At 52.4% G+C, this 24,656-nt stretch overlaps 1 protein-coding gene across 4 annotated transcripts in view; it reads left to right on the top strand.

Annotated features, from left to right (window-relative positions):
* OGDH (oxoglutarate dehydrogenase) overlaps window positions 1–24,656 on the top strand; it is a 514,759-nt gene that overhangs the window by 469,723 nt on the left and 20,380 nt on the right. For all 4 annotated transcript variants that reach the window (XM_086943425.1, XM_086943426.1, XM_086943424.1 and 1 more), the window contains 2 exons: window positions 3,145–3,308; window positions 3,534–3,688. In XM_086943425.1, the coding sequence (XP_086799551.1) occupies window positions 3,145–3,308; window positions 3,534–3,688 (319 nt within the window). The remainder of the gene's footprint in view (window positions 1–3,144; window positions 3,309–3,533; window positions 3,689–24,656) is intronic.

The raw sequence follows: 24,656 nt of genomic DNA, 5'->3' as shown, positions 1-24,656 counted from the left end.
GTTTTTCAATGAGAATCTTGAAAAGGGAACAAAGGCTGCAGGCTCGGGAACGGAGGATCTTCTGGAGCGACCAACACTTCGAGGGGTAAGTTGGGATCTTGGAGGATAGGTAGGCACCCAGGAGTTGGGCACAGGGGGCCTTGGGGCGCCGGGTGCAGGAGTGTCTTTTGAGGTCGGGAAATCTTACACCCTGCTGGTCACGGTCGGAAGGGTCCTTTGTCCTGAGGCTGCATGCGTCGTCGAGGAGGGTCCTTGGGCACTGGATTCCAAGTCCGAATCGCCAGGGGGACGTCCTCAGGGTCTTGATTCACTCCAGCACAGGCCAGGCTTGGCGGGTGCAGAGTGTGCAGGGTTCGCGGTTCCGGGCTGATGCCAGGGCTGGTTACTTGCTTTGAGTAGTACCACTGCTCGTGGGAGACCCAGGTAGTCAGAGTCACAAGGCAGTCAGGTCCTCCGGGGATGAGGTTTCTGACCACTGGAGATGCCTGGGTTTAGCAGGAGCAGGTTCTAGTGTTGACAGGCCGGTAGGGCTGGGGCCAAATCAGTTGGTGTCTTCCTCTTTTTAAGAGCTGCACGGCAGGTCTTCTTGTTTCTTCTTCTTTCTTGTTTCGGAATCCGGATCTGTAGAAGAAGGTTCCGGGTGCCCCTAAATAAAAAATTTAGGGGCGTTACAGGTAGGGCAAGGGCAGGGACCAATGGGTCCCTGTCCTGGGGTGGGTACACCCCCTAGCCTGCTAATCTCCTGAGGGAGGGGGGCAGTAGCCTAGCTGTAATTGGGCAGGGCTCCCCATCTTCAAGATGGCCGGAGACCGGGGTCGTGCATCACCTCGCCTCTCCCACCTGAGGGGTAAAATATGCACAGGCTGGCACACCCCCCTTTATGACGTAGGGTTTCCCGCCAGAGTGGGGGTCCGAACTGGTGGAGGCCAGTTGCTGAGTACAGCAAGTGGTCTGGAGAAGCTCACAAAGGCGGAATGCCTTTGAAGCTTTCCCTGCCCATCCTGGGGGAGGAGGCTTGGTACCTCGTCCCAGGATGTGCATTGTTGCAGGCCCAGGAGAGCGGGAGCTCTCCACCCAGGGGTCCAGCAACATGTCAGCCTCTCAGAGAAGATGTGGATTGTAGGTTAGGTTTCAGGGGCCCCTAAGGGTGGCACAATAAGTGATGCAGCCCTTAGGGGTCTTCTCTGGTCACAATACCCTGGGTACCTAGGGTACCATTTATAGGGGGATATGTGGCCAGAGATGCCAATTGGGTTTAGGCTTTGTCCAGTTTTTAGGGAAGGAGCACAGACCCTGGGTACCTGATTGGCAGGGACCCAGGGCACACCAAGGACAAGTGCATCAGGTATCAGGCAAAAAGTGGGGGGGGTACTGCAACAGATGCTCACTTTCTCACCGCATTCTTTCGCTCTGTTGACGGGAGGTTTTGTTTTGTTTTGTTCTCGTTTCTTCTTCCTCTTGCATCTTTGGAAGGTGGAGTTCTGTGTTCTCCTGTGCCCCTGACCTCTGGTCCAGATTAGGGGCGTGTCTTCACTTTCTCCCTCCCCTCCCTCTTCCATTGGTTACTGAGGGTTCTGGTCCCTCTGCTGCCTTCTGGGTTGGGGGTCATCTCCCGTGCCCTTGCCCTTCTTCCTTGGGGGGAGTTGTCGCACTCTGTGCTGGGGTTCCACTGGAGATCAGTCGTTCCTGTTTGTCTTGAGACCACTTTCCCCTTCGTTGTTCCTGGTTGGGGTTGTGGTCCTGCTGTATATTGTCGTGACAATTTTGCATGTGTTCCTTGTCTCCAGAAGGAGCTGTCTACATTCTTGCAGGGTGGCTGTTCAGGGATGTACTGTGTTCTTTTTCTTTCCCTTTTCTTGACACTGCTTCTTATGGTGTAGCTCGTCACCATTCTGTTTCCACTTTTTCTGCTATTTTGCACACTGTTACCATAACCCCACAGTTTTTGTCTGATGGCTCCGCGTTGTGCTGCGGAAAAGTTCTCCGAAGAAAACTGACGTAGGCGGGCACGGGTGGGACTTATGTGAGACTTGTGACCTCGCTGACGTCACGTACCTGGGCTACGCCTGGGCCGAGCTGCGCTTGTGCCGTCCCCCGGCGCGCGGGGATGCTGGGCAAAAAAGTTTCCGGATCCAGTCTCACGCCTGGGGATAATTCTCCGTTAAGGAATCTGCGGCTAGAATAGTCTTCACCAGATACATCGTTACCGAAGGTAAGTTCATCTTACTTTAGGGGTACCCTGAAAGTCACTCTAGTGTGGTGTAATAACAAGTACCTATATAACTTTTCTGTTTAGTTCAGAAGTACAAATACTGAAAGTAGACCAGTGGGTCACAAAGCCTAATACTGAATAACACAGAAAGGAATCTTGTTTTGTTATATCTCTATACCCAGTCCTTTCTGGTTTTCTGGGACACTCTCTTCTTTTGAAGTTGTCTCATGTTTATAATGCATGTTTGTTCATGATTTGTGGAAATTCTTTACAGCATAATTCAGTTCTGGTGTTTATTAGGCTGCAATTGCTTATTTTTATATATATATATATATGTTTATATATATGGATATATATATATATGTGGGGCACATATAATATAATGTTTCCGGGGTCCCGCGCATGGGCGGGAATATTCTAATCCTTATGACTTTGATGAGGATACCCCTGGAAGAGAACTAGGATTACAGGTAAGTAACTAATCCTTATCTACTTTTGCCTCCGATATACCTTTGGGGATCCACTGGACTCTCTGCACAATATACCTTACTTTGGTATAGTGTATACAGAGCCAGCTTCCTACACCTGTGTTTCTCCCTTTCAGTTGACAAAGACTTTAATAGTCGCCCTCCCATCTTTTTTCCAGTCTATTTAGAGTGCAGCCATTTGTGTTGGGCTGTTGAACTTATCTGTAAAACTGGTGTCCACTGTACAGGCATTAATCTTATTTTGATGTATTTTACTAACTTATAATTGAGGAAATACACAAGGTTTAGATCAGTAGAAAAAATATGTTGCAGGTACTCTTTATCTTTATTAAGCGTGTACAATATCGAGACTGCCTGTCGCTGCATTAACAAAATAGGCATTCAGTTCACCAGAGCTTTCCCTGTGCTGGTTTGAAGAGTCTTTGAATTTGTCTTCTATTTTAGGAACACACTTTAAGCGTATTATCTCAGACTGCGGGCCAGCATCTCACAACCCCGAAAGCGTCAAGAGGCTGCTGTTCTGCACTGGCAAGGTGTACTATGAACTGAACAAAGAGCGCAGCACCCGTGAGATGGATGCAGATGTGGCCATTACTAGATTGGAACAGGTAGGATTCAAGTTTTAAAACTTCTACTCCTAAAATACATTACAAAAATCTGATTTCCATGAAGCAAAACCTATTTTTTTAAATTATGCCCTCATGGCATTTCCACCCATTTCTAAAAGCTTAAAGTTTGCATACCTCCTAACCTGCCCTGTATGCATCATTTTCATGCTCAGAGGACACCATTTCCGAATACCCAGGCTAATAGCTTTTTTTCCCTTCCTGTAGCTATCACCTTTCCCATTTGACCTTCTTGAAAAAGAAGTGCAGAAGTATCCCAATGCGGAGTTGGTCTGGTGTCAGGAGGAGCACAAGAATCAAGGATACTATGACTATGTGAAGCCCCGACTTCGCACCACTATTGACCGATCAAAACCAGTGTGGTAAGTATCCTCCACTCACTCTCAGATCACATTAACTGCTACCTTTACTACATCTCCGATTGTGATTATTTTTGTAAAGTGAAAGTTGAACCCAAAAAGTTTGTGGCATCGAATGTCCCAGAAAACTAATTCGGGCTTGCAGACCACCCATTACTTACCTTACTTACCATTGGTTGGCTCCTACGTCAATCTCGATTACTCCTTCCTGTTCGTCAGTGCCTCTTCCAGCCTCCAGCTCGGCTTCACATGTTTGTCCTTGCTGGGACCAAGTACTAAACCCGGTGACCAGTGTCCTTCCACTGCCTGCACACTTTACTTTCCATCGTCTACATTCAGTTTTGTTGCTTGCCCGTCCCAACCATCACCTCACTTCTGTCGCTGCATGCCCCATCCTGCATGCCCATTCATTGTCGGCCTGTCCTTCCCTCCACCTCGCTCCCATCACTGCATACTTCTTCCCCACCCTGTTCAAAAAATCAATCAATCATTTGTAAAGCGCACTACATACCCGCGAGGGTCTCAAGGCGCTGGGGGGTCGGGGAGGGGGTGGAGGGGGCGCTACTCATGGAACAGCCAGATCTTGAGTATCCTCCTGAAGGTCAGCAGGTCTTCGGTCTGTCGTAAGAGCTCAGTGGGAGAGTGTTCCATGTCTTGGCGGCGAGGTGGGAGAAGGATCTCCCACCAGTGGTTGTTCTTAGGATGTGCGGGACGGTGGCTAGTGAGAGGTCGGCGGAGCGTAGCTGGCAGTTGGGGATGTAGAAGGAGAGCTGTCTGTTGAGGTAGGCTGGGCTGGTCTTGTGGAGTGCCTTGTGTCCGTGGGTGAGGAGCTTGAAGGATATCCTCTTGTTGATGGGGAGCCAGTGCAGGTTTCTCAGGTGGTGGGGTGATGTGGCCGTGGCGTGGTACGTCGAGGATCAGTCGTGCTGAGGACTTTTGGATGCGTTGTAGTCGTTTGATGAGCTTGGTCGGGGCTCCCGCGTAGAGGGCGTTTCCGTAGTGGAGTCTGCTGCTGACGAGGGCCTAGGTGACTGTCTTTCTTGTATCTGTCGGGATCCATCTGTAGATCTTGCGGAGCATGCGGAGGGTGCTGAAGCAGGAGGAGGAGACGGCGTTGACTTGCTTGGTCATTGAGAGCGTTGAGTCGAGGATGATTCTCAGGTTGCGTGCGTGTCCGGTGGGCTGTTGGGGCTGCCCCCAGTGCCGTCGGCCACCAGGAGTCGTCCCAGGCTAGTGTTGGAGCCGAGGATAAGGACCTCCGTCTTGTCAGAGTTCAGCTTCAGACGGCTGGTCTTCATCCAGTCGGCGACGGCCTTCATTCCTTCGTGGAGGTTGGCTTTGGCAGTGATGGGGTCCTTGGTGAGGGAGAGGATCAGCTGAGTGTCGTCGGCGTAGAAGATTATGTTGAGGTCGTGCTGTCGGGCTACGTGTGCGAGCGGGGCATGTAAATGTTGAACATCGTCGGGCTGAGGGAGAATCCCTGGGGTACGCCGCAGATGAACTCGGAGGCTTTGGAATGGGGGGAGGCGGACACTCTGGGTTCTGCTTGAGAGGAAGGAGGTGGTCCAGTCCAGAGCCTTGTCTCGGATCCCTGCGGCGTGGAGGCATGCACCTAGTTTGCGGTGGCAGACTGTGTCTAAGGCAGAAGAGAGGTTTAGGAGGATGGTGTTATCGATGCTCACGCTGGCCCAGGCTAGCAGGGGGTCGTGGTCGAAGGTGTGCGAAGGGTCTGTTGTGTTGCTGTCTGGTGGGGCTGTCTGGGTGTTGAAGCTGTCGTGGATGTCTGCTATCTTGCAGTGGAAGAAGGTGGCGAGGGCACCCTGTTGCTAGTCATAGCTTGTTTTATATAGCGCAAAGTCAACTGGAAGGACTTTGAGCAATTAACATGAGCGCCAGTTACATTACACAGGGACACATTCATATTTTACAGGCATAACAATTTTAACTGGTTTGTTTTTTCTTTTTTTTATACTTTTCAGCATCCGCATTCTGTAGGGTTCGAGGCATGTGGGCTGCTGAATTCATATCTGTGCATAGATCGCCGCCTAGTGTTGGGTCCGGATGATCGCACATTGTTGTCCCGGAAGAGTCTTCGAAGTATCACGAGATATTTGGCTCCTCCCCTGGACTACGGTGCGCATGGGCATCCTCTCCATCCTCAGATTGTTTTTTTCCGCCATTGGGTTTGGATGTTACTATCTTAGCTCAAGTTAGGAAAACTTTCTACAAAGCCAAAAGGCTTTCAATAGTGTCGGTATCGTTTCGTTCGGTATCGGTGCCTTTGCTTAGAGGACATCGAGGACTCAACAGGTTTTTCTTTCCACACTCTACCCGATCTTAGATCTGAGATGGAAAGAAGTCCATTCAAGCGGTGTCCCCTTTGTAATGCAAAATACCCGCACATCGATGTCCACCCGGTGTGCAACAAGTGCCTGTCCCCAGACCATAACGAAGTCAACTGTATGGCCTGTGCCCGGTTCAGGTCGAAGAAAACCCTCAAAATTCGACGCGCGGCTCGATTGGAGTCGAAGAAGTTAGCGCCTGTTCCCGTAAACATCTTCGGGACCGAAGACAAGGAGGTCGTTGATCTGGAGGATCAGGAACACTGCTCCGATCCGGCTTCGAGCCATGACTCTGAGTATGACGCAGAAGACGAGGAGGTACAAGACGAAGACGAGAACGTCGTCGATAAGGTAGGAGACGACGTGGAGGCCCTTGGGGCCATAGAAGATAGCTCTTGCGAAGACGAAGAGCTAGGCCAACCCGGCCGCACAGAGGCCGAAGATGACGCACTCGATAAGGCTCAGGTCGAGGGATCGCCACTAGGCCTTACCCAAGATCCACAATCTCGTTCTACAGCCCCGCATAAAGGCCCGGCTTCGAACATTTCTAAAGAGCCTGCGGTTTCGAAACCGCCATCGGTCGATACAAAGAAATCGAAACCGACAGCATCTTTGCAGAAACCGAAACCGAAAGTGCTTGTGCCTCTCGTCGGCTCCAAGGCCTCAAACCCCTCGGAGCCGAAAAAAAGTAAAATGGCCGTCGATGCCGGAAAACTCAAGAAGGTAGTCGAGCCAATGGTTGAGGTGCCGAAGACCAAGGTAAAGGCCGTCGACCCATCGAAGCCGACGCCAAATGGTATCGATTCGCACAAAAGGCCCAAACCGAAAGACTGGATCGATCCTCGGTCAAGGCCTACGGACAAGTCAAAGACTGGCTCCAAGGACCCTGTCGAGTCGACGAGACCCAGTCCGTTCATAGCAAAAGAAGTGTCGGAGTCGCTCCAACGCATCAAGGATAAGGCTACATCGGTTGGACCGAAGAAGGCCCCGACGCGGAAGCTGGTCGGACAAGTTCAGACCGCGTCAACACCTATCAAGTTTGGGTTACCACCCTCGGTGCGTCCGAAGATGTTCGAGCTGAAAAAAATCTATCGGCGCCACTACACATGTGTCGACGGAAATGGAGGCTACGGAAGAGCCTGAAGACCAAGAGCCGAGACAATTCATCGACTCGGAAACATGGAGACTGTCCATATACAAACGAAAGATAATGCCAGAGACTCCCATGGAATCATATAAGATTCCCTTGAAGAAAAAGAGACTTTCTACAACTTCTCCAGGAAGAAGACCCGAATTCCATCTCGGACTATGGCTCCGGGGACGAAGACATCTCACAAAGGCAGCGTGCCGTGAGTCTAGATCCTCCCTTGCCCCAAAGGCCACCTCAGCCCAACAAGAAGGCTCTGGTCCAACCCCTGCCTCCGGGCCATGGTCGGTACTGAGAATATGTTTCAGACAGCCCGCCCTCCCGCTCGGCAACAAAACACATCGAAAAGCCTTCCAGCTCCGAGCACAACCGTTCGAAAACTAGCTCCGAGCCGAAACCTTAAGTATTGAAGTCTGAGACAGGCTCTGCCCCATCCCCTTCGACACTGAAAACGCCTTCAGATCCGGAATTCTCAACATCCAAAACACCAGCATCCAAAACTCCGGCACCTAAAATTTCGGCACCGAAACAAACGGATGTGCAGATTCCATCTAAGGGACAACCTTTCGATGCTCCCCCTTCCAAACCAGACCCAAACAGAGAGCTGTATATCCACCCAACTACTGGACATATGTCCACAAAACTGACAATAAAACAGAAACCTGACACAGAAGAGGCCTACCACATTCCCTTAAAAAGGAAAAATGTTGGGGCGCTAGAGGGCGCGCTTGCGGAATGGCTGCCTAGACCTGCAGCTCCCGCTCCTTGGTCACTTATCCTGCCGTGATCCTTCGCCACGGGGTGCCGCGGTGCCCCCAGGAGACCGGATTCCGCATCCGGGGGGTGCTATCCACAATCGTGCCAAGTCTGGTGTGGCTGCGATCCCCAGAGCCGAAGATACGGACTTCTAAAACCTGCCCGGTGCCTGCTCTGGAGCTGCCTGAGGCGGGCGCTCGGACGCCACAACTGCGCGACCTCGGTGCCTGCCACGAGGCTCCCAGGCCGCAACGGACCTTCGCCTGCCCGATCCTGCTGAGGCGGCGTGCGGAGAGGACGGTGAAGGTAGGAGACTGCTGCCTGCTCTCCTTGGGTCTCCCCCCGGCCGTCACTGAGCTGCCGCTGAAGGCGGACTGCCCCTGCCGCGACGCCTGCAATCGCGGCACTACCTGGCCGCCGTGCCTGTTTCCCCTGGCGCCATAGCCCCGTACCTGTGCAGCGACGCCCGCCTGCAATCCTGCATCGGGTGGGGGGGTTGCCCCATCGCGCGGAGTTCCCCAGGCAATCTCCGGCGTTGCTGGGTTATGGACTACTTCGAGCGCTGGATGTGCTGGGGGCTGTACATGGATCACACAGCTGCCATATAGAGAGGCGCCAGTTGATCTCTGTGCCACGCTATTCTCGACACTAGCCTGCCTCCCTGGATCTGACCCTACAGCCCATCGGGAAGGGCCGATGCTCTGGCCTCTGCACTACACAGCGAGTGCCTGCTACTGCAACAGGGTGCCCAGGACTGGACCAGTAACCACTAACCACTACCACTGGGCGGTTGGTAGCCTTTTAGCGCTACTGGTGATACCGGCTGCATTGCATTATACTACAGCACACTGAGCCTGAGACCCTATTACCTACTCCTGGCTGTTCACCACCCACAGTGCTCTGTCGCCCTATCCTTCTTTGGCCTCTCACTTGCCTCCGGTCACAACCATGGGACGGCCTGAAGACTCGCCAGCCTAAGCTGAGCTTCGATAACACGCGCAAAAACAACACGTCGACGCAGATGAATCCAGGGACCAGCGTACCGCCACCACAGCCTGCCCCACCCATCGCTCCTGCTGCGGACCTTACCAACCTGATACAGGAGATGCGTCAAGGCTTCGCCACCGTCGTAGAGAAGGTGGACGGCGTCACAGCTAGGCTGGACGCCCTGGTCCATAAGGTAGATCGCCATGAAGAACGCCTTACATCTGCGGAACAGAGAATCTCCGACAACGCCGATGCCTCCGCATCCCATACGTCGCAACTAGCGAGAATGGACAATCTCCTCCGCATTATAGCGGCAAAGAATGAGGACTTGGAAGCGCGCAGCCGCCGGAATAACATCCGCATCACGAATGTGCCGGAATCCACTGCTACGGGCAGGATGGAGCTCTATGTGGAGAAACTGCTCAAGGGTTCGATCGGAGATGAAGCTTTCTCATCCCAGTTCATTGTGGAGAGGGCCCACCGATCCTTGGCGCCTATGCCCCAACCAGGCCTGCCTCCGAGACCTATCATTGCTCGTCTTTTGAATTATCGGGACCGCGACGCGGCCCTCAGGGCCGCCCGGACACAAGGATCACTGCGGTTTGAGGGCATTACCTTCTCCATTTATCCTGACTTCACCCCGATGGTCCAGGACGAGCGGTGCAAATTCCTCCCAGTGAAGAAAAAACTGCAAATAGACTACGCCCTCTTGTACCCAGCGAAGCTTAGAGTCACCCACCAGGGCAAGCAACGTTTTTTCACCAAACCGCAGAAAGCTGAGGATTTCCTCAAGACGATCCGAAGAGCACGCAGAGATGGACGGGCCCCGGCAGACGTCCAAGAGAATGATGACCTGCCTCCTGAGCGCCATGCAGACTTAATGGATCTTACATACTCTGGCTCACATTTGCATCATACCGGACCACTAGCTGGCACTGACTCACCACTTGAGAATTGGGAAGATGCGTGAGCGGCGATCACCTGGACATTGCACCCCAGTGGTAACGTATACCAAGGACCACTCTCTCGGCCCTAGACTCCACCGAGGGCGGTACAGTTTGGAGCTATGGGCCGGATAGTGGCAGCGCGTACTTTCTGATGTACCCCTATTGGGTGTTCCCCACTGACTTATTGTTTGTTTGGCTGTTTGCCTCTCTGAAGTTGGGGGGGAGGGTGAAGGGGGGGGGTTCGCGTTGAGGGGATCCAAGGCTACTGGCATGTTTGGGATGCTGGGGTGGGTGGGGGGGGGGCTAGTTTTTGTGAGGTTAGCATTGAATGCGCTGTGTATATATTACTTCGCCTGGTGTATGACTCGGTCCTTTGGGAGTGGTGGTGGATCCTTTGTTTGGCCCTCTTGGGCACCTTCGTCTTTGCTGTCGCTATGTCCATGGCTGATGTGAGCACTGCTGCGCGACTGACATGTTTATCGTGGAATGTCCGGGGGCTGAACGATGCTAAAAAATGCAGGAATGTTATTGCTTATTTGAATAGACATCATGTACAAGTTGCCATGCTGCAAGAGACGCACATGCCCATACGTAGAGACAACTCCTTTGGACTCAAATGGGCGGGTACCCGTGCCTTCTCCTCCTATTCGACATATGCGAGGGGGGTGGCGATTCTCATTGCCCGTGGCGTGCCTTTCCATCGCTTTGGGGAGGAGGTGGACAGGGAGGGGCGGTATATATTGCTGTGGGGCAGGGTAGGACATGACGTCTATTTATTTGTCTCTATGTATGCACCGAATGTTGACTCACCTGCCTTTTTTTCCACACTGTGGGGTAGGATTGTTTCCATAGGGGCACGACATATCGTCTGGGGTGGTGATTTTAATCTAGCGCTAGCGCCCCCTTTCGACAGGGCGGATGGTGTTGGCTCCTATAAGCCCCGAGCCAGGGAGGTTTTGGAGGGAGTGGTGGAGGAGGGTGGTCTGTTTGATGCCTGGAGACACCTGCATCCCCTCGGACGGGAGGGCACACACTTCACACCTCACACCGGGACATGGGCGCGCCTGGACTATTTCTTGGTTACCCGAGACATTACTATGGAGCTGATAGGGGTTGAACACTTGCCCAGAACTTTTTCAGATCACAGCCCTGTGAGGTTGCAGTTTAGAACCCCTGGTTGGGACAGTCCGAGACCACAGTGGAGGCTAAGCCCGACGTGCTCCTTGACGAGCTCTTTCGCACAGAGCTGGGTGAAGAGATTAGAGAATTCTTCCCTAGAAACAAGGGCTCAGTGGAATCGGTAGAGCACATATGGGAGGCTTTTCAGGTCACTATTAGGGGGTTCTGCATTTCCAAATGTCACGGGGTCCTACGTGCTATCCTGCGCACCATCGCCACACTAGAGACGGAGCTGCGTGCTCTGGAGCTCCAAATGGCGGTAGATGATGATCCACGCCTGCAGGTGACCTTTAGGGACACGCTATCCAAATATGAGGAAGAGGCCGCCAGGGAGGTGAAATATCGGGGTAAACACTGGGTGGCCCAGAGATACTGCGAAGGGGAGAGACCTGGGAAAGTGCTGGCTTCGCTCACACGCGCGCCACGCGCACACAACACTGTCTTAGAGCTTACGGATGCAACTGGCGCCACCATTAGGGAAACAGATGCGATCCTCACTACCTTCACGACACACTACTGAACACTATATACGTCCACTGCGGAGGAGGACGCTCCATATGCCGAATACTTGAGCGAAGTGGCCCTCTGCTGGCTTAGTGATGGTGATAGGGAATTCCTTGCGGCGCCCTTCGAGCTCGATGAGATTCGCGAGGCCATCATGTCCCTCAAAAACGGTAAAGCCCCGGGGCTCGATGGCATCCCGGCTGAATTCTATAAGGCCTATATCGAAATCATGGCTCCCGTGCTGAGTGAAGTGTTTGCCGAATCGTTGGCTGATGGGATACTACCCTGCTCTATGCGGGAGGTGGTTATCACCTCGCTTCTGAAACCGGATAAGGATCCCACCTACTGCGACTCTTACCGCCCACTCTCCCTTTTGAATTGTGACGTCAAGATCCTCGCCAAGGTCCTGGCCACACGACTTTCACTACTCATGACCAGACTTGTCCTACCTGATCAGTCTGGATTCGTGGCGGGCAGATCTACGTCTCATAATCTCCGCACCCTTTTCTCCCTGCTCCGCACAGTCCACCCTGATATCCCTGTGGCAGCTGTGTTCCTGGACGCCTCCAAGGCGTTCGACTCTGTCGAATGGCCCTACCTCTTCTCGGTCTTGGCCAGCATGGGTTTCCCTAAAATGTTGTTGGCCTGGGTGCGCCTGCTATACACCGATCCCACGGCAAAAGTGCTGATAAATGGAAAATTGTCGCCACCCATCACCCTTACGTGAGGTACCCGCCAGGGGTGTCCGCTCTCGCCTCTACTATTCGCTATTGCAGTGGAACCTTTGGCGTGCCGTCTACGCCAATTACACCGAGCAGGAGCGGTACAATGTCTGCAGCGGCAAATCGATGTATCCCTCTATGCGGATGACATAACGCTGTACGTCAAATACCCGGATCAACACCTTAATCCCCTGCTCCGCGAGTTTGTCCTTTTCGGAGGTCAGTCGGGCGTTCACATCAATTGGTCTAAATCGCAATTTTTTCCTCTCACTGATGCTGTACACGACTTCCCCCTAGACTACCCATTGGTGTGGTGCCGTGATGATCTCAGATATCTTGGGATTCGTATCGCGCGCACCAAAGACGAGACACTCCGCTCCAATTATGGCGTAGCCGTGACCAAACTTACTGCCTCAGTTGATAGGTGGATCACGTTGCCTCTCTCCGTGGCTGGTAGAGCTTCCCTTATAAAAATGATATTGTTGCCCCGATTCCTGTACCTCTTCCTCAATATTCCCTACTACCCTGGTGCCTTTTTCTTCAGGACACTTCGAACGGAGCTGCGCAGACTTTTTTGGGGCGGTAAGTCTCCCCGTTTGAAGTGGTCGACATTGACCCTACCCTATGACCAAGGGGGGTTTGATATCCCCGATTTCGAAACATACTATTTATGCGCGCAGGCGCATTACGCCTATCATTGGATGGCCCCCACTCCCTTCATGCCACACATAGCGGTGGAGGACTGGATAGTACACCCCCTCCCGCTGAATGGCCTGCTGCACTGTCCCGAGACTTCCATCACCACCTCGAACACCCCGGTTTCTTGCACGCTGGATGCATGGCGGCGCATTGCTCGGCGACTGCTCTGCACGCTGCCCTACTCCCCTATACTTCCTCTTACTTATCATCCACGTCTTGCCCTGCTATCGGAAATAGGGTTTCGGCGCCTTTGTGGCAAGCTTCTTATCGCCTGCTGGGGAGATCTGTTCCACGGCGGAAGTTTCAAGTCAGCCGATCAATTTTTTGGAACGCATAACCATTCGCCCCTTGACCTATTTTACTATATCCGACTGCGTGCTGGGATGCGTGACATCCTACCTGACTATCCTGATGAGCCTGCGACACTGCCGCCACTACACTATCTTTTAGAGTCGCAGGATGGGACCCATTTGGTCTCTGGGCTCTACCGCCAGTTTCGCGGGGCTGCTCCCTTACAGGCTTCTGCTGCCCGGTTGCACTGGACGGCGGAACTGGGAACAGATGTCTCGGATGACCAATGGAAATACTGCTGCGTATTAACATCCCGCATCTCGGCAAGCTGCAGATTGAAAATAATACATTATAAATTCCTTCAGAGGATATATTACACGCCGGTCCGGAAATTCAGGTTTGGACTGGCCGATAATGATCGCTGCGAGCGTTGCCGTGCTGAACATGCTGATTTTCTCCACCTGGCATGGTCCTGCCCCCAGGTTGCAGACTACTGGCGACAGGTCATCGAAGCCGTCGCGGAAATGGTAGATGAGGAGGTTCCTACGGACCCTCTGGTAGCCATCCTTGGATATACCAAGCAATTACCTAGGGGATGCAGAAAATTCATAGACATTGCATTGCTCTTGGCCAAGAGACGTGTCGCTTGCCGCTGGAGCAGGGGCAGAGCTCCCAAGTTCAAGGACTGGCTAACAGACTTAACATACTGCCAAGACCAGCACACCATCTTTGCTGAGCTGCTGCCTCTCTCTTGCCGGCCTGGGAACATCTGGGATCCACTGGTACACTATTTGCTTAAACGCTCACCAGACGATGTGCAGTCAAGCGACGCACCCGACACTCCCCGGCTACGGTGACACTTTTCTAGACATTACCTGTGACCCTGGATAAACAGCGCTGCTTTCTTACCCCTTTCTGTGCTTGAGCGTCCTCCCTGCCACATAGGCGGACGGTCCCGCCTCTGGTAAACTATGTCCTTCATACCCTGCTGATCCTGAGAGTACACCCCGCGCACTTCCATTCACACTAGAAATCAAGACTAGGACAGTCACCTTCCCCGCGCAGCGCCACCTGCCAAGACGGCTGCGATGCACCAATACTACACACTAACGCAACACAGACATGCAACACCTCTTAGTTTGTTACCTCGTTGGGATGTTTCTTGGTTCTCGTTTCACAGGCAACAAAACCATAGTGAGACTATTCTCTCGCTCAAAAAATCTGTTCGACTGCTGCTCATCCTCGCTTGGCCTGTTCCACCGACTACTGATGTGATACAGCGAGACCCTATACTTTGCCGCCGGGCCCCCGGGATGCCGGCTCCCAGGCTGTGTATTGTTGCTTCTCCATTGCTGCCGGCCTCCGGGTTGTAGGCGATTCAAGCTGTGTATCCTACTACTTTTATCTCAATAAAGCAGTTTTGAACCCCCAAAAAAAAAAAAAAAAGGAAAAATGTTGGTACCAATCCTTCTCCTCCACTTCCATCTCCTCAGTTTCAACCTTTAATGATTTCAACTGAACACTCCCCACCACATACACCTGAAGATGAGGATGATGGGGATGGGGACAGTGAACCAATACCCCCAAACTCCTGGACAGATTATAACACCAATTCCACCACAGGGAATGATCCTAACCTGTAACCTACCAAGCCCTCTCCACCGGAAGACTGTGTAGGTTATATAGAACTACTGGGTAGCGCTGCTAACTACCAAGGGGTTCAGCTCCATAAGGAATCCATAGAAGAGGATTTCCTTTTAGAGACCCTTAGTAGCACCCAAAAGACCTCACCCATTTTTACCATACTCAAGGGTATGATCAGGCACGTTGACATTATTTACCTCTAGGGTAGGTAAGAAATATAAGCCAGCACCATCTGATCCAGCATACATAAAGGGCCAATTACCATTGATTTCCTTAAAGGTGCCCAATGCACACAAGAATGCCAATTCTCAAACAGGAGATGCTCCACCCCCAGATAAAGAATCTAAGCTGATTGACGCTTCGGGGGAAAAGGGTAGCCTCTCAGGCTGCAAACGTCTGGCGCATCTCCAATACACAAGCGCTGCTAGCTAGATACGACAGGGCGCATTGGGATGAGATGGAGCAGTTGCTCCAATTTCTACCTGATGAGCACAAGTCCAAAGCGCAAGGCCTAGTGCCGGAGGGACCAGCCTTACCAGAGGGACAGCTCATTTCAAATAATTCAATCAGGTGCACGCTATATGCTGCCGACGCTGCTGCTAGAGCTGTGAACACCAGTGTCCTTTTAAGAAAGCATGCCTGGCTACGTATTTCAGGATTCAAACCAGAGGTTCAGACTTCTGTACTGAACACACCATTCGATAAGGAACACCTATTTGGCCCTGTGGTAGATTCATCATTGTAAAAAATGAAAAAGGACATAGAAGTGGCCAAATCCAAGGGAGCCCTTCAATTAACACCAGGATGTGGTTCCTTTCGGCGCTCCTTCTACCACAAAGGATCTAAAAGTACCTCCTCAGACCTTACTACCACCATGTATAAAGGCAACAATCAACTCTCTGCCTCAGAGGGTTACTTTAGAGGGGGTTACAGAGGCAACAATGGCAAGGGTAGAAGTAGAGGCTCAAATACACCCGCCTCCCCCTTCAACACTTCCCTACAATACTCACCCGACCATCTAACATCTGTCGGAGCGTCTTTCAAATTTCCTACCCATCTGGCAGTCCATAACTACATTATCCGTTCTGGTTACTGCCTGGAGTTCACCAACAATCCACCAAACATTCCCAAAAGGTCCCACAATCTCTCACAGGATCACCTACACCTCCTCAAACAAGAGGTTCAGTCTCTCCTTCAAAAAGGGGCTAAAGAGCCTGTACCACTACAATATCACAGGTCGGGCGTATACTCTTTTTACTTTCTGATATCCAAAAAAGGACAGTTCTCCCAGACCAATCTTGGACCTCAGAGAACTAAATCTTTACATACAGTCAGACTACCACTTCTACAACCGGGTGACTTTCTGTCTACTCTAGACTTAAAGGACGCCTATTTTCATATTCCAGTACATCCCGCGCATTGCAAATGTCTTGATTTGTGATAGCCGGCCAACATTACCAGTTCAGGGTACTCCCCTTCGGAGTCACCACTGCTCCCAGAGTCTTCACAAATTGTCTGGCAGTAGTGGCTGTTCACCTGAGAAGGCAACACATTCATGTCTTCACCTACTTAGACGACTGGCTCATCAAAGCCAGTATGTATCCAAAATGTCTGCAACACACTTTCAGAAAGCTACAGTTACTACCATCAGCTGGGGTTCACAGTCAATGTGCTAAAATCACATCTCCAACCTTCCAATATTCACAACTACCTAGGAGCCACTTTAGATACTCAAAAGACTTTGGCCTTTCCCAACGCAGCCTGAATTTGAAACATTCAGGCTCTAGTTCTCCAGTTTCAAACCAATCACTCGCTTACGGCTCGAGTGTATATGCTACTACTAGGAATGATGGCATCTTGCATTATGATCGTTCCCCATGCAAGGCTTCACATGCGTCCCCTACGACAATTCTTAGGGAGTCAGTGGAAGCAATCACAGGGTCTTTTAACTGATCTAATGTTGGTATCTGCCATACTCCTCTCTCTCTCTCTCTGCAGTGGTGGATTGCACAGAATTTATCAAAAGGACGGTCCTTTATAGACCCAGTTCCACAGACCATGCTAACAGTGGACGCGTCCCTCACTGGCTGTGGGGCCCATCTTCAGCGCCACACAGTGCAAAGCCTGTGGAGCCAACAGAAAAAATCTTCCCACATCAACCATCTAGAGCTGCTAGCAGTCTTTCTAGGGCTCGAAGCATTTCAAACTCACCTGGTTGGAAAAGCTGTCCTAGTTTGTACTGACAACATGACCGCTATGGATTACATACAAAAACGGGGGGGACACACTCTCTCCAACTGTCACACTTGGCCCAAGACATTTGGAGGTCGGCCATTCACTACAAAATCTATCTCCTAGCGGAACACCTCCCAGGAGTGAACAATCAGATTGCCGATCTCCTCAGCATACAGAGGCAGCAAATACACGAATGGGAACTTCACCCTCAGGTTCTCCTTCCGTACTTTCAAAGTTGGGGAGTCCCTCACATAGATCTGTTTGTCATACACCAAAACTCAAAATGCCCAAACTTCGCCTTTAGATACCCACACCCGCTCTCCAAAGCAATCAACCATGGTTCACAACCCTGTTGGAGCTGTCTCTGGTACCACATCAAAAGCTGTACCTAACATCCAGTCTCCTCACACAGAGCCATTTAGAAATCAGACAACCAGATCCCGAACAACTGAACTTTGCGCTATGGCTCCTTAAGTCCTAGTTTGGTTATCTAAATCTTCCACCAGACTGCATGAACATCATCAGGGAGGCCAGAAGGCCTACTACAAAAGCCTGCTACGCAGCTAAATGAAAACATGTTATCTATTGCAATACCAATAACCACTGTGTGACTTAACACCACCACCCTACCATAACTCGCCACCACCACCCCACCGTGACTCGCCACCACCACCCCACCGTGACTCGCCACCACCACCCCACCGTGACTCGCCGCCACCACCCCACCGTGACTCGCCACCACCACCACCCCACCGTGACTCGCCACCACCACCCCACCGTGACTCGCCACCACCACCCCACCGTGACTCGCCACCACCATCACCCCACCGTGACTGGCCACCACCACCCCACCGTGACTGGCCACCACCACCCCACCGTGACTGGCCACCACCACCCCACCGTGACTCGCCACCACCACCCCACCGTGACTCGCCACCACCACCCCACCTCGACTCGCCATCACCACCCCACCTCGACTCGCCATCACCACCCCACCTCAGCAGCACTTGAACACCACCTACGCATCCGTGCACCATCAGTGCACCACCAGCGCAGCCCCACCTCAGCAGCAATTCAGTACCCCCTCCGCATTAGTGCACCACCAGCACAGCCTCACCTCAGCAGCAATTCAGCACCAACTCCACATCAGCTCTGCACCACCAGTTCTGCACCACCATCTCAACATGACTCTGCATCATTCGGCACCACTGCAGCATCACTCAGCACTACCTGTCACTCCGCATCACCTCCGCACCAGCACACCACCACCTCAGCATCACTCCGCACTACCTGTCACTCCGCATCACCTCCGCACCAGCACACCACCACCTCAGCATCACTCCGCACTACCTGTCACTCCGCATCACCTCCGCACCAGCGCACCACCACCTCAGCAGCGCTCAGCACTACCTGTCATTCTGCATCACCTCCGCACCATCACACCACCACCTCCGCATCACTCAGCACCACCTCAATCGGTCCACTGTTGATTCTCCCCTAGTGTCCGTCTGCTGCTTGTTTTGTAATTAATTTAAACAAATAACGGTTCTGTCGGGTTCAAACAGCAAGCAATTTGTCCAAACAGTTATTTTACACTGCTCCTAAATAGAACCAACATAACCCCTCCAAAGCACTATCTCAAATCCTTATAGTAAATAAAGAAGGAAGAGCTATATGTTACTTTATAGTTTCTTTATATTGTTCTTTAAATCAAAAAAGTCATTTCTATACATTATATACATATAACTGTCATCATATCAAATAAAGTGCAAAACCAAGTGACAATAGTCAATAGTGTACTTGTGATAAACAGAATATATCCAAAGTTTCATGTAGAAAAACTGTACATGTATATACAAAATATCATTTCATACGGCCATCAACTTATACAATCTGAGAACCCTGTCGTTTCTTTCAAATTTGTTGGGGGCTCCGAGTTTGAGTGGCCTGTGAGTAGATGTCGACGTTTCGACCCTGAAAGCGCCAATATTTTCCGTCGCAGCAGGTCTTTATCAAGACAATATTGTAAGCAGCATGACAGTCCTCTCAACCAGGTGCGTTAGTCACATGGAAGGAGAATTTTTCTTTAGTCAGAAAGTGTTCGCGGTGGAACAATCGAGTAATCTGCTTCTTTTAGTCTCAAGCCTGTCCCAACCCGGTGCATTAGTCATATGGGAAGGAAAATTTCTTTCGTCCGGAAAAGTTCGCGTGGCAGAACTAAATAGTCTGCTTCTTTAGTATCGAGCCTGCTACGGTAAATCAGCTCGATACTAAAGAAGCAGACTATTTAGTTCTTCCACCGCGAACTTTACCGGACGAAAGAAATTTTCCTTCCCATATGACTAATGCATCTTAGAAAATCCCCAGGCCTCCGACTGGATCTGGAAAGTTTTTCGTCAGCAGTACCCCTGCGCGTCAGTAGGTGGCCTTGTGCGGCTCTGCATCTGTCGCTGTTGTCAGTGCCGAGATGACATCACAGAGACTACTTAGGCGCCACCCATGAGAGCTGACGTCCGTTCTTTCTTTTTCCGTACCAGCAAGCGCAGATATGGTTAGAGCACGTACCCTAGTCATTTTTTGACTAACTTTTTTGCGACTTTTGTCTCTACTTCTTTGGAGTCTTTGACTCCTGGTGCCACGTAGGATTGCCTGGATTTAAATCCTGTGGGGCCTGTCGCCGTACGATGTCGGTGGCCAACCCCCACGGCGTTTGTCTCTACTGTCTGGAGCGCGACCATGACTCCCTGTCATGTTCCGACTATCTGGCCATGGCTCCAAAGGCTTTGCGGGAGCGGTCCCGAAAGCTCCTGGAGGCCAAGCAGTCATCTTCACACCGTTCGAGGTCCAGGAGTCGCTCAAGGGACAGATCGCGGAGCCATCATCATCGCTCCTTGGGGTCGAAGTCTGTGCCCTCAGAATCAGGTAAGAGACGTCACAAGAAAAAGAAAAGTCGAAGAAGCATGTTCGCTCTCTGATGTCCCCCGTCACTCTTGGGACGAGGAGGCCAGGGGTCCTTCCCCTGCCGCTCCATTGGAGCCTGGGAGTCCCATGGCCTACTCGCCCTATCCAGCTCCGTCGGCGACTCCGGCCCATGAGCAAGAGTTTCTTGCTGCCCTGGATTTCCTTTTCAGGCTTAGAGCTCCCGCCGGTGCGCCTTTGGGCCCTGCGGTCCCTATTGCACGCCCTTGCTTGCCACCGGCTCTGCCGTCGGCGACACAAGGTCCTCCGCCGGGGGCTCTGGCCCCGGCGCCACAGGGTCCTCTGCTGGCGGCTACGGCCCCGGCGCCCCTGCAGCTCCGTTCCCGGCACCGACCTAGGCACCGTTCGTCCCACCTCCGCCCTCACCGAGTTTCCGGGCAATTTTGCTCCGGATTGGGACATGGTGCTGGATCGGCGCCGTTCCCGATGCTGTTGGAGCATTTGTTTTCCCCTGTGCCTCCCCCGCTGCTGCCGCCTGTGCCTCGGGCTGTGGAGGAGGGGGATGACTGGGAGGGGTCAGAGGACCCTCTTCCACTGCGAGTCCGAACATGAGTGGGCGGAGGACTCTGAGGATGTAGGTGGCCTTGACCTCTCCTCTGAGCCTGGGTTTGTGTCTCCTCCAGCTGTCATAGAGGAAGGGGTCACATACACTGTGGTGCTCCGTAGAGCAGCTGAGGCTCTTGACCTTGATCTGCCTACTGTTACCCTTAAAACAAACCTCCTTACTGAAGTGCTTCAGCCGCCGGCAAGTTCTATGGAACCTCTGCTTCCGTTCAATGAGAACTTGACGTATGTTTTGATGGGCACCTGGTCTAGACCAGCCACTGGGGTTCCGGTGGATAAACACGTGGCCAGGCGTCATCGCCCGGCACCGGGTGACCCTGCCTTTTTAACAAATTATCTGACCCCCGGAGAGCCTGGTCATTCAGGCCTCCACTTCCCAAAGGCCATTCCCTACCGCTCCGCCGGATAAGGAATCAAAGAAACTGGAGTAGTTTGGCAACTAGTCTCACGCTGTGTGGGACACGGTGGCGCAAGCTCTGCCCCAGTTACCGGAGGAGGTCCGGGCTGTACTTTCCCAAGCTGTCGCGGAGGGAGAGGATGCCGCGAAGTTAGCAATTCGATGTGGGCTAGGCACCGCAGACTCTTTGGGGAGAGCCATCTCCACGATGGTGGCCTTGCGTCGCCATGCCTGGCTGCAGTCTACGGGGGTTTCAGAGGATGTCCAGAGTTCCCTCATGGACATGCCTATTGATGGTACTCGTCTGTTTGGCGATAAGGCAGATAGTGCACTGGAGCGTTTCAAGGACTCTCGGGCTATGGCAAAGTCCTTGGGTCTCTCCACCACACGCCTGGCCACGTCTACCTTTCTTTCCTTTCATGGCCACGGAAGGGGCGCCCCTACACGTTCGTTCAGCCAGAAACCTGCGCAGAACCAACCTCAGAGCGGGCGTAGAGGCCGCCGTGGCGGCACAGGGGGTTAGCGTCCACCTCCGCTCCCGCAGCATCCGACTCAAAGCCTTCCTTGTCCGAGCTTTGGGGTGCACCCTACGCCTGTGGGCAGCAGGATTCAACATCACCTCCCCCACTGGCGTTCTGTCACTTCAGACTGGTGGGTGCTGCAAATTATCCGAAGGGGTTACTCCCTCCCTCCCCTTCGAATCTGTCCCCCCTCAGCCATGCCACCTCAATTCCACCGCATGTCGGGGGATCACTTTGCGCTTCTCCCATAGGAAGTTATGGTCCTTTCGCAAACGGGGCCTTCGAGCGCGTTCCAGGGCCAGAAGTAGGACGTAGTTGTTGTTCCCACTACTTTATGGTCCCCAAGAAGGACAAGGAGGGCCTGCGCCCCATCTTGGACCTCAGGAACGTCAATCCCTTCCTCCGGAAGAAGAAGTTCAAGATTTTGGCTCAGGTCTTGGCTACCCTCAACCCTGGAGACTAGATGGTAGCGTTGGACTTACAGGATGCATATTTTCACATCCCCGTACTGCCGGCCCACCAGCGTTACCTGCGGTTCACAGTAGGCCAGGAGCATTTTCAGTTTGCCATGCTCCCCTTTGGGATTACAAGCGCCCCTTGGGTGTTTACGAAAGTGATGGCGGTGGTCGCAGCTCATCTGCGCAAGTCAGGGGTGTCAGTCTTCCCCTACCTCGACGACTGTTTGTTGAAGGCGGTCTCGCCCCAGGCAGTCACCACCTTCAGACTACGGCCGACCTCCTGCATTTGCTGGGGTTCTCCATCAACGTGCCGAAGTCGGACCTGAGTCTCGCTCAGAAGCTCCCCTTCATCTGAGCGGTTCTGGATTCAACACAGTTTCCGGTTTATCCTCCCGAGCAGCGAGTCTGGGATGTTCGAGATATTATTCCGATCTTTCAGCCTCTATTCCGAGTTTCAGTCTGGATGACCGGGCTCCTGGCCCTGATGACCTCTTGCATCCTGCTAGTGCAACATGCCAGATGACATGTGCTGGCTCTGCAGTGGGACTGAAGTTTCAATGGCCACAGCATCAGTGCATCCTTTCCGATCACGTCCAGATCCGGAGGGCACTTCACGTCAATTGCAGTGGTGGCTCACAAATGGCGATTGGGTCAATGGCAGATCCCTCTTCCTTCCCCAACCGGAGCACACAGTGGTGACGGATGTGTCTCTCCTGGGATGGGGAGGCCACTTGGGAGAGGCGGAGATCAAAGGCCTCTGGTCTCTGGCGGGATCTTCTCTCCATATCAATCTTTTGGAGCTTTGGGCGAACCGACTTGCACTGAAGGCATTCCTTCCCTCTGTCAAGGTAACTATAGTTCAGGTGTTCACGGACAAAACCACCTCTATGTGGTATTGCAACAAACAAGGCGTGGTGGGGTCGTGGACCCTATGTCAGGAGGGTCTGTGCCTCTGGACATGGCTGGAACATCAAGGCATTACCTTGGTGGTTCAACACCTGGCCAGTTGTCTGAACGCCAGGGCGGACAAACTCAGCCGCCAGTGCTTGATGGATCACAAATTGAGTCCGAACTCGGACGTGGCGCAAAGTCTTTCTTAAGTGGGGAGAGCCTTGGTTAGATCTATTCGCCACCGAAGAGAACGTGCAATGTTATCAGTTCTGCGCATTGGAATTCCCAAGGCGGTATTCACTCAGTGACGCTTTTCATCGCGAATGGCGTTGCGGTCTGTTGTACGCCTTTCCGCCTATACCACTTCTGCCCAGAGTGCTGAAGAAGATTCGGCACGACCGGGCCCAAGTCATACTTGTGGCTCCAGATTGGGTACGAAGATACTGGTATCCTGAGCTACTCAACATGGCTATCGATCCCCCGATCCGACTGCCTCTTCAGGAGGATCTTCTGTCGCAGCAGCAGGGGACGGTTGAGCGGCGACAGGTGACCGTTTTCGATCTTCCTCTCGAGGTCTGTGATGTCATTCTGGCAGCCAGGCGTCCCTCCACTAAAACGGGATAAGCCTGCAGGTGGAACAAGTTTGTGACATGGTGCACAGCTAAGGCTGTGGATCCCCTTTCTGCCCCTCGTTCCGAGGTCCTTCTGTTCCTTCTTTCTTTGGCCCAGAAGGGCTCTGCTCTCGGCAGTATCAAAGGTTATCTATCGGCATCTCCGCCTTTCTACGGCTTCCAGATCAGCCTTCTCTTTTTTAGTCCCTGGTTGTTAACCGTTTCCTGAAAGGCATCACACACACGTTTCCTCCTCTGCCGTTCATAATGCCTCAATGGGACTTAAAACTTGTCTTGACATATCTGACGTGCGCTCCCTTTGAGCCCCTTCATAACTGTCCTATGCTTCTTCCAACTCTCAAGACGGCTTTCCTGGTAGCTGTCACCTCTGCCAGAAGAGTGAGTGAGCTCCAGGCTCTTTCTTCCAAACCTCCTTTCCTTCCTGTTCATCCGGACAAGGTGGTTTTAAGGACCCGTCCTTCTTTCTTGCCAAAGATTGTCACGCCCTTCCACATTGGGCAGACCATCACGTTGCCCACCTTCTTTCCGCCTCCACATCCTTCAAAAGAGAAAGAGAGGCTCCACCGTCTGGACCCAAAACGTGCGCTCTCGTTCTATCTGAACCGCACACAACAGTTCCGGGTGGACGACCAGCTCTTTGTAGGCTGCGTGGGCACCAAAAAAGGTCAGGCTGCGCACAAACGAACTATCTCTCGGTAGGTCGGTCTGTGCATCAAAGCATGTTACTCGTTGGCTAAGAAGGAGCCTCCTGTGGGGCTGCGTGCCCATTCTACCAGGGCAACAGCAGCCACTACTGCCTATGGACGCGGAGTTCCCCTGCAGGACATTTGTCAGCAGCTACGTGGGCCTCGCTGCACACGTTTACCAAGCATAACTACCTAGACAGTCTGGTCCGTAGAGACGACTTCTTTGGCCGTTATGTTCTCTGAATTTCTGATGTAATCTTGTTCGCAGACCCACCACTGGGGTTGGTATTGCTGGGGTATCTAGTCTAAGGTAAGGATTCTATCATTAACGTGTCTCTTTCAGATGCACAAGTTACTACTTGTGTAACGATATATCTGTAAGAGACATTA

This window comes from Lissotriton vulgaris, chromosome 11 (genome assembly GCF_964263255.1).
Source record: "Lissotriton vulgaris chromosome 11, aLisVul1.2, whole genome shotgun sequence".
Taxonomy (NCBI): Eukaryota; Metazoa; Chordata; class Amphibia; order Caudata; family Salamandridae; genus Lissotriton; species Lissotriton vulgaris.
This window is presented reverse-complemented; position numbering and strand designations above follow the sequence as displayed.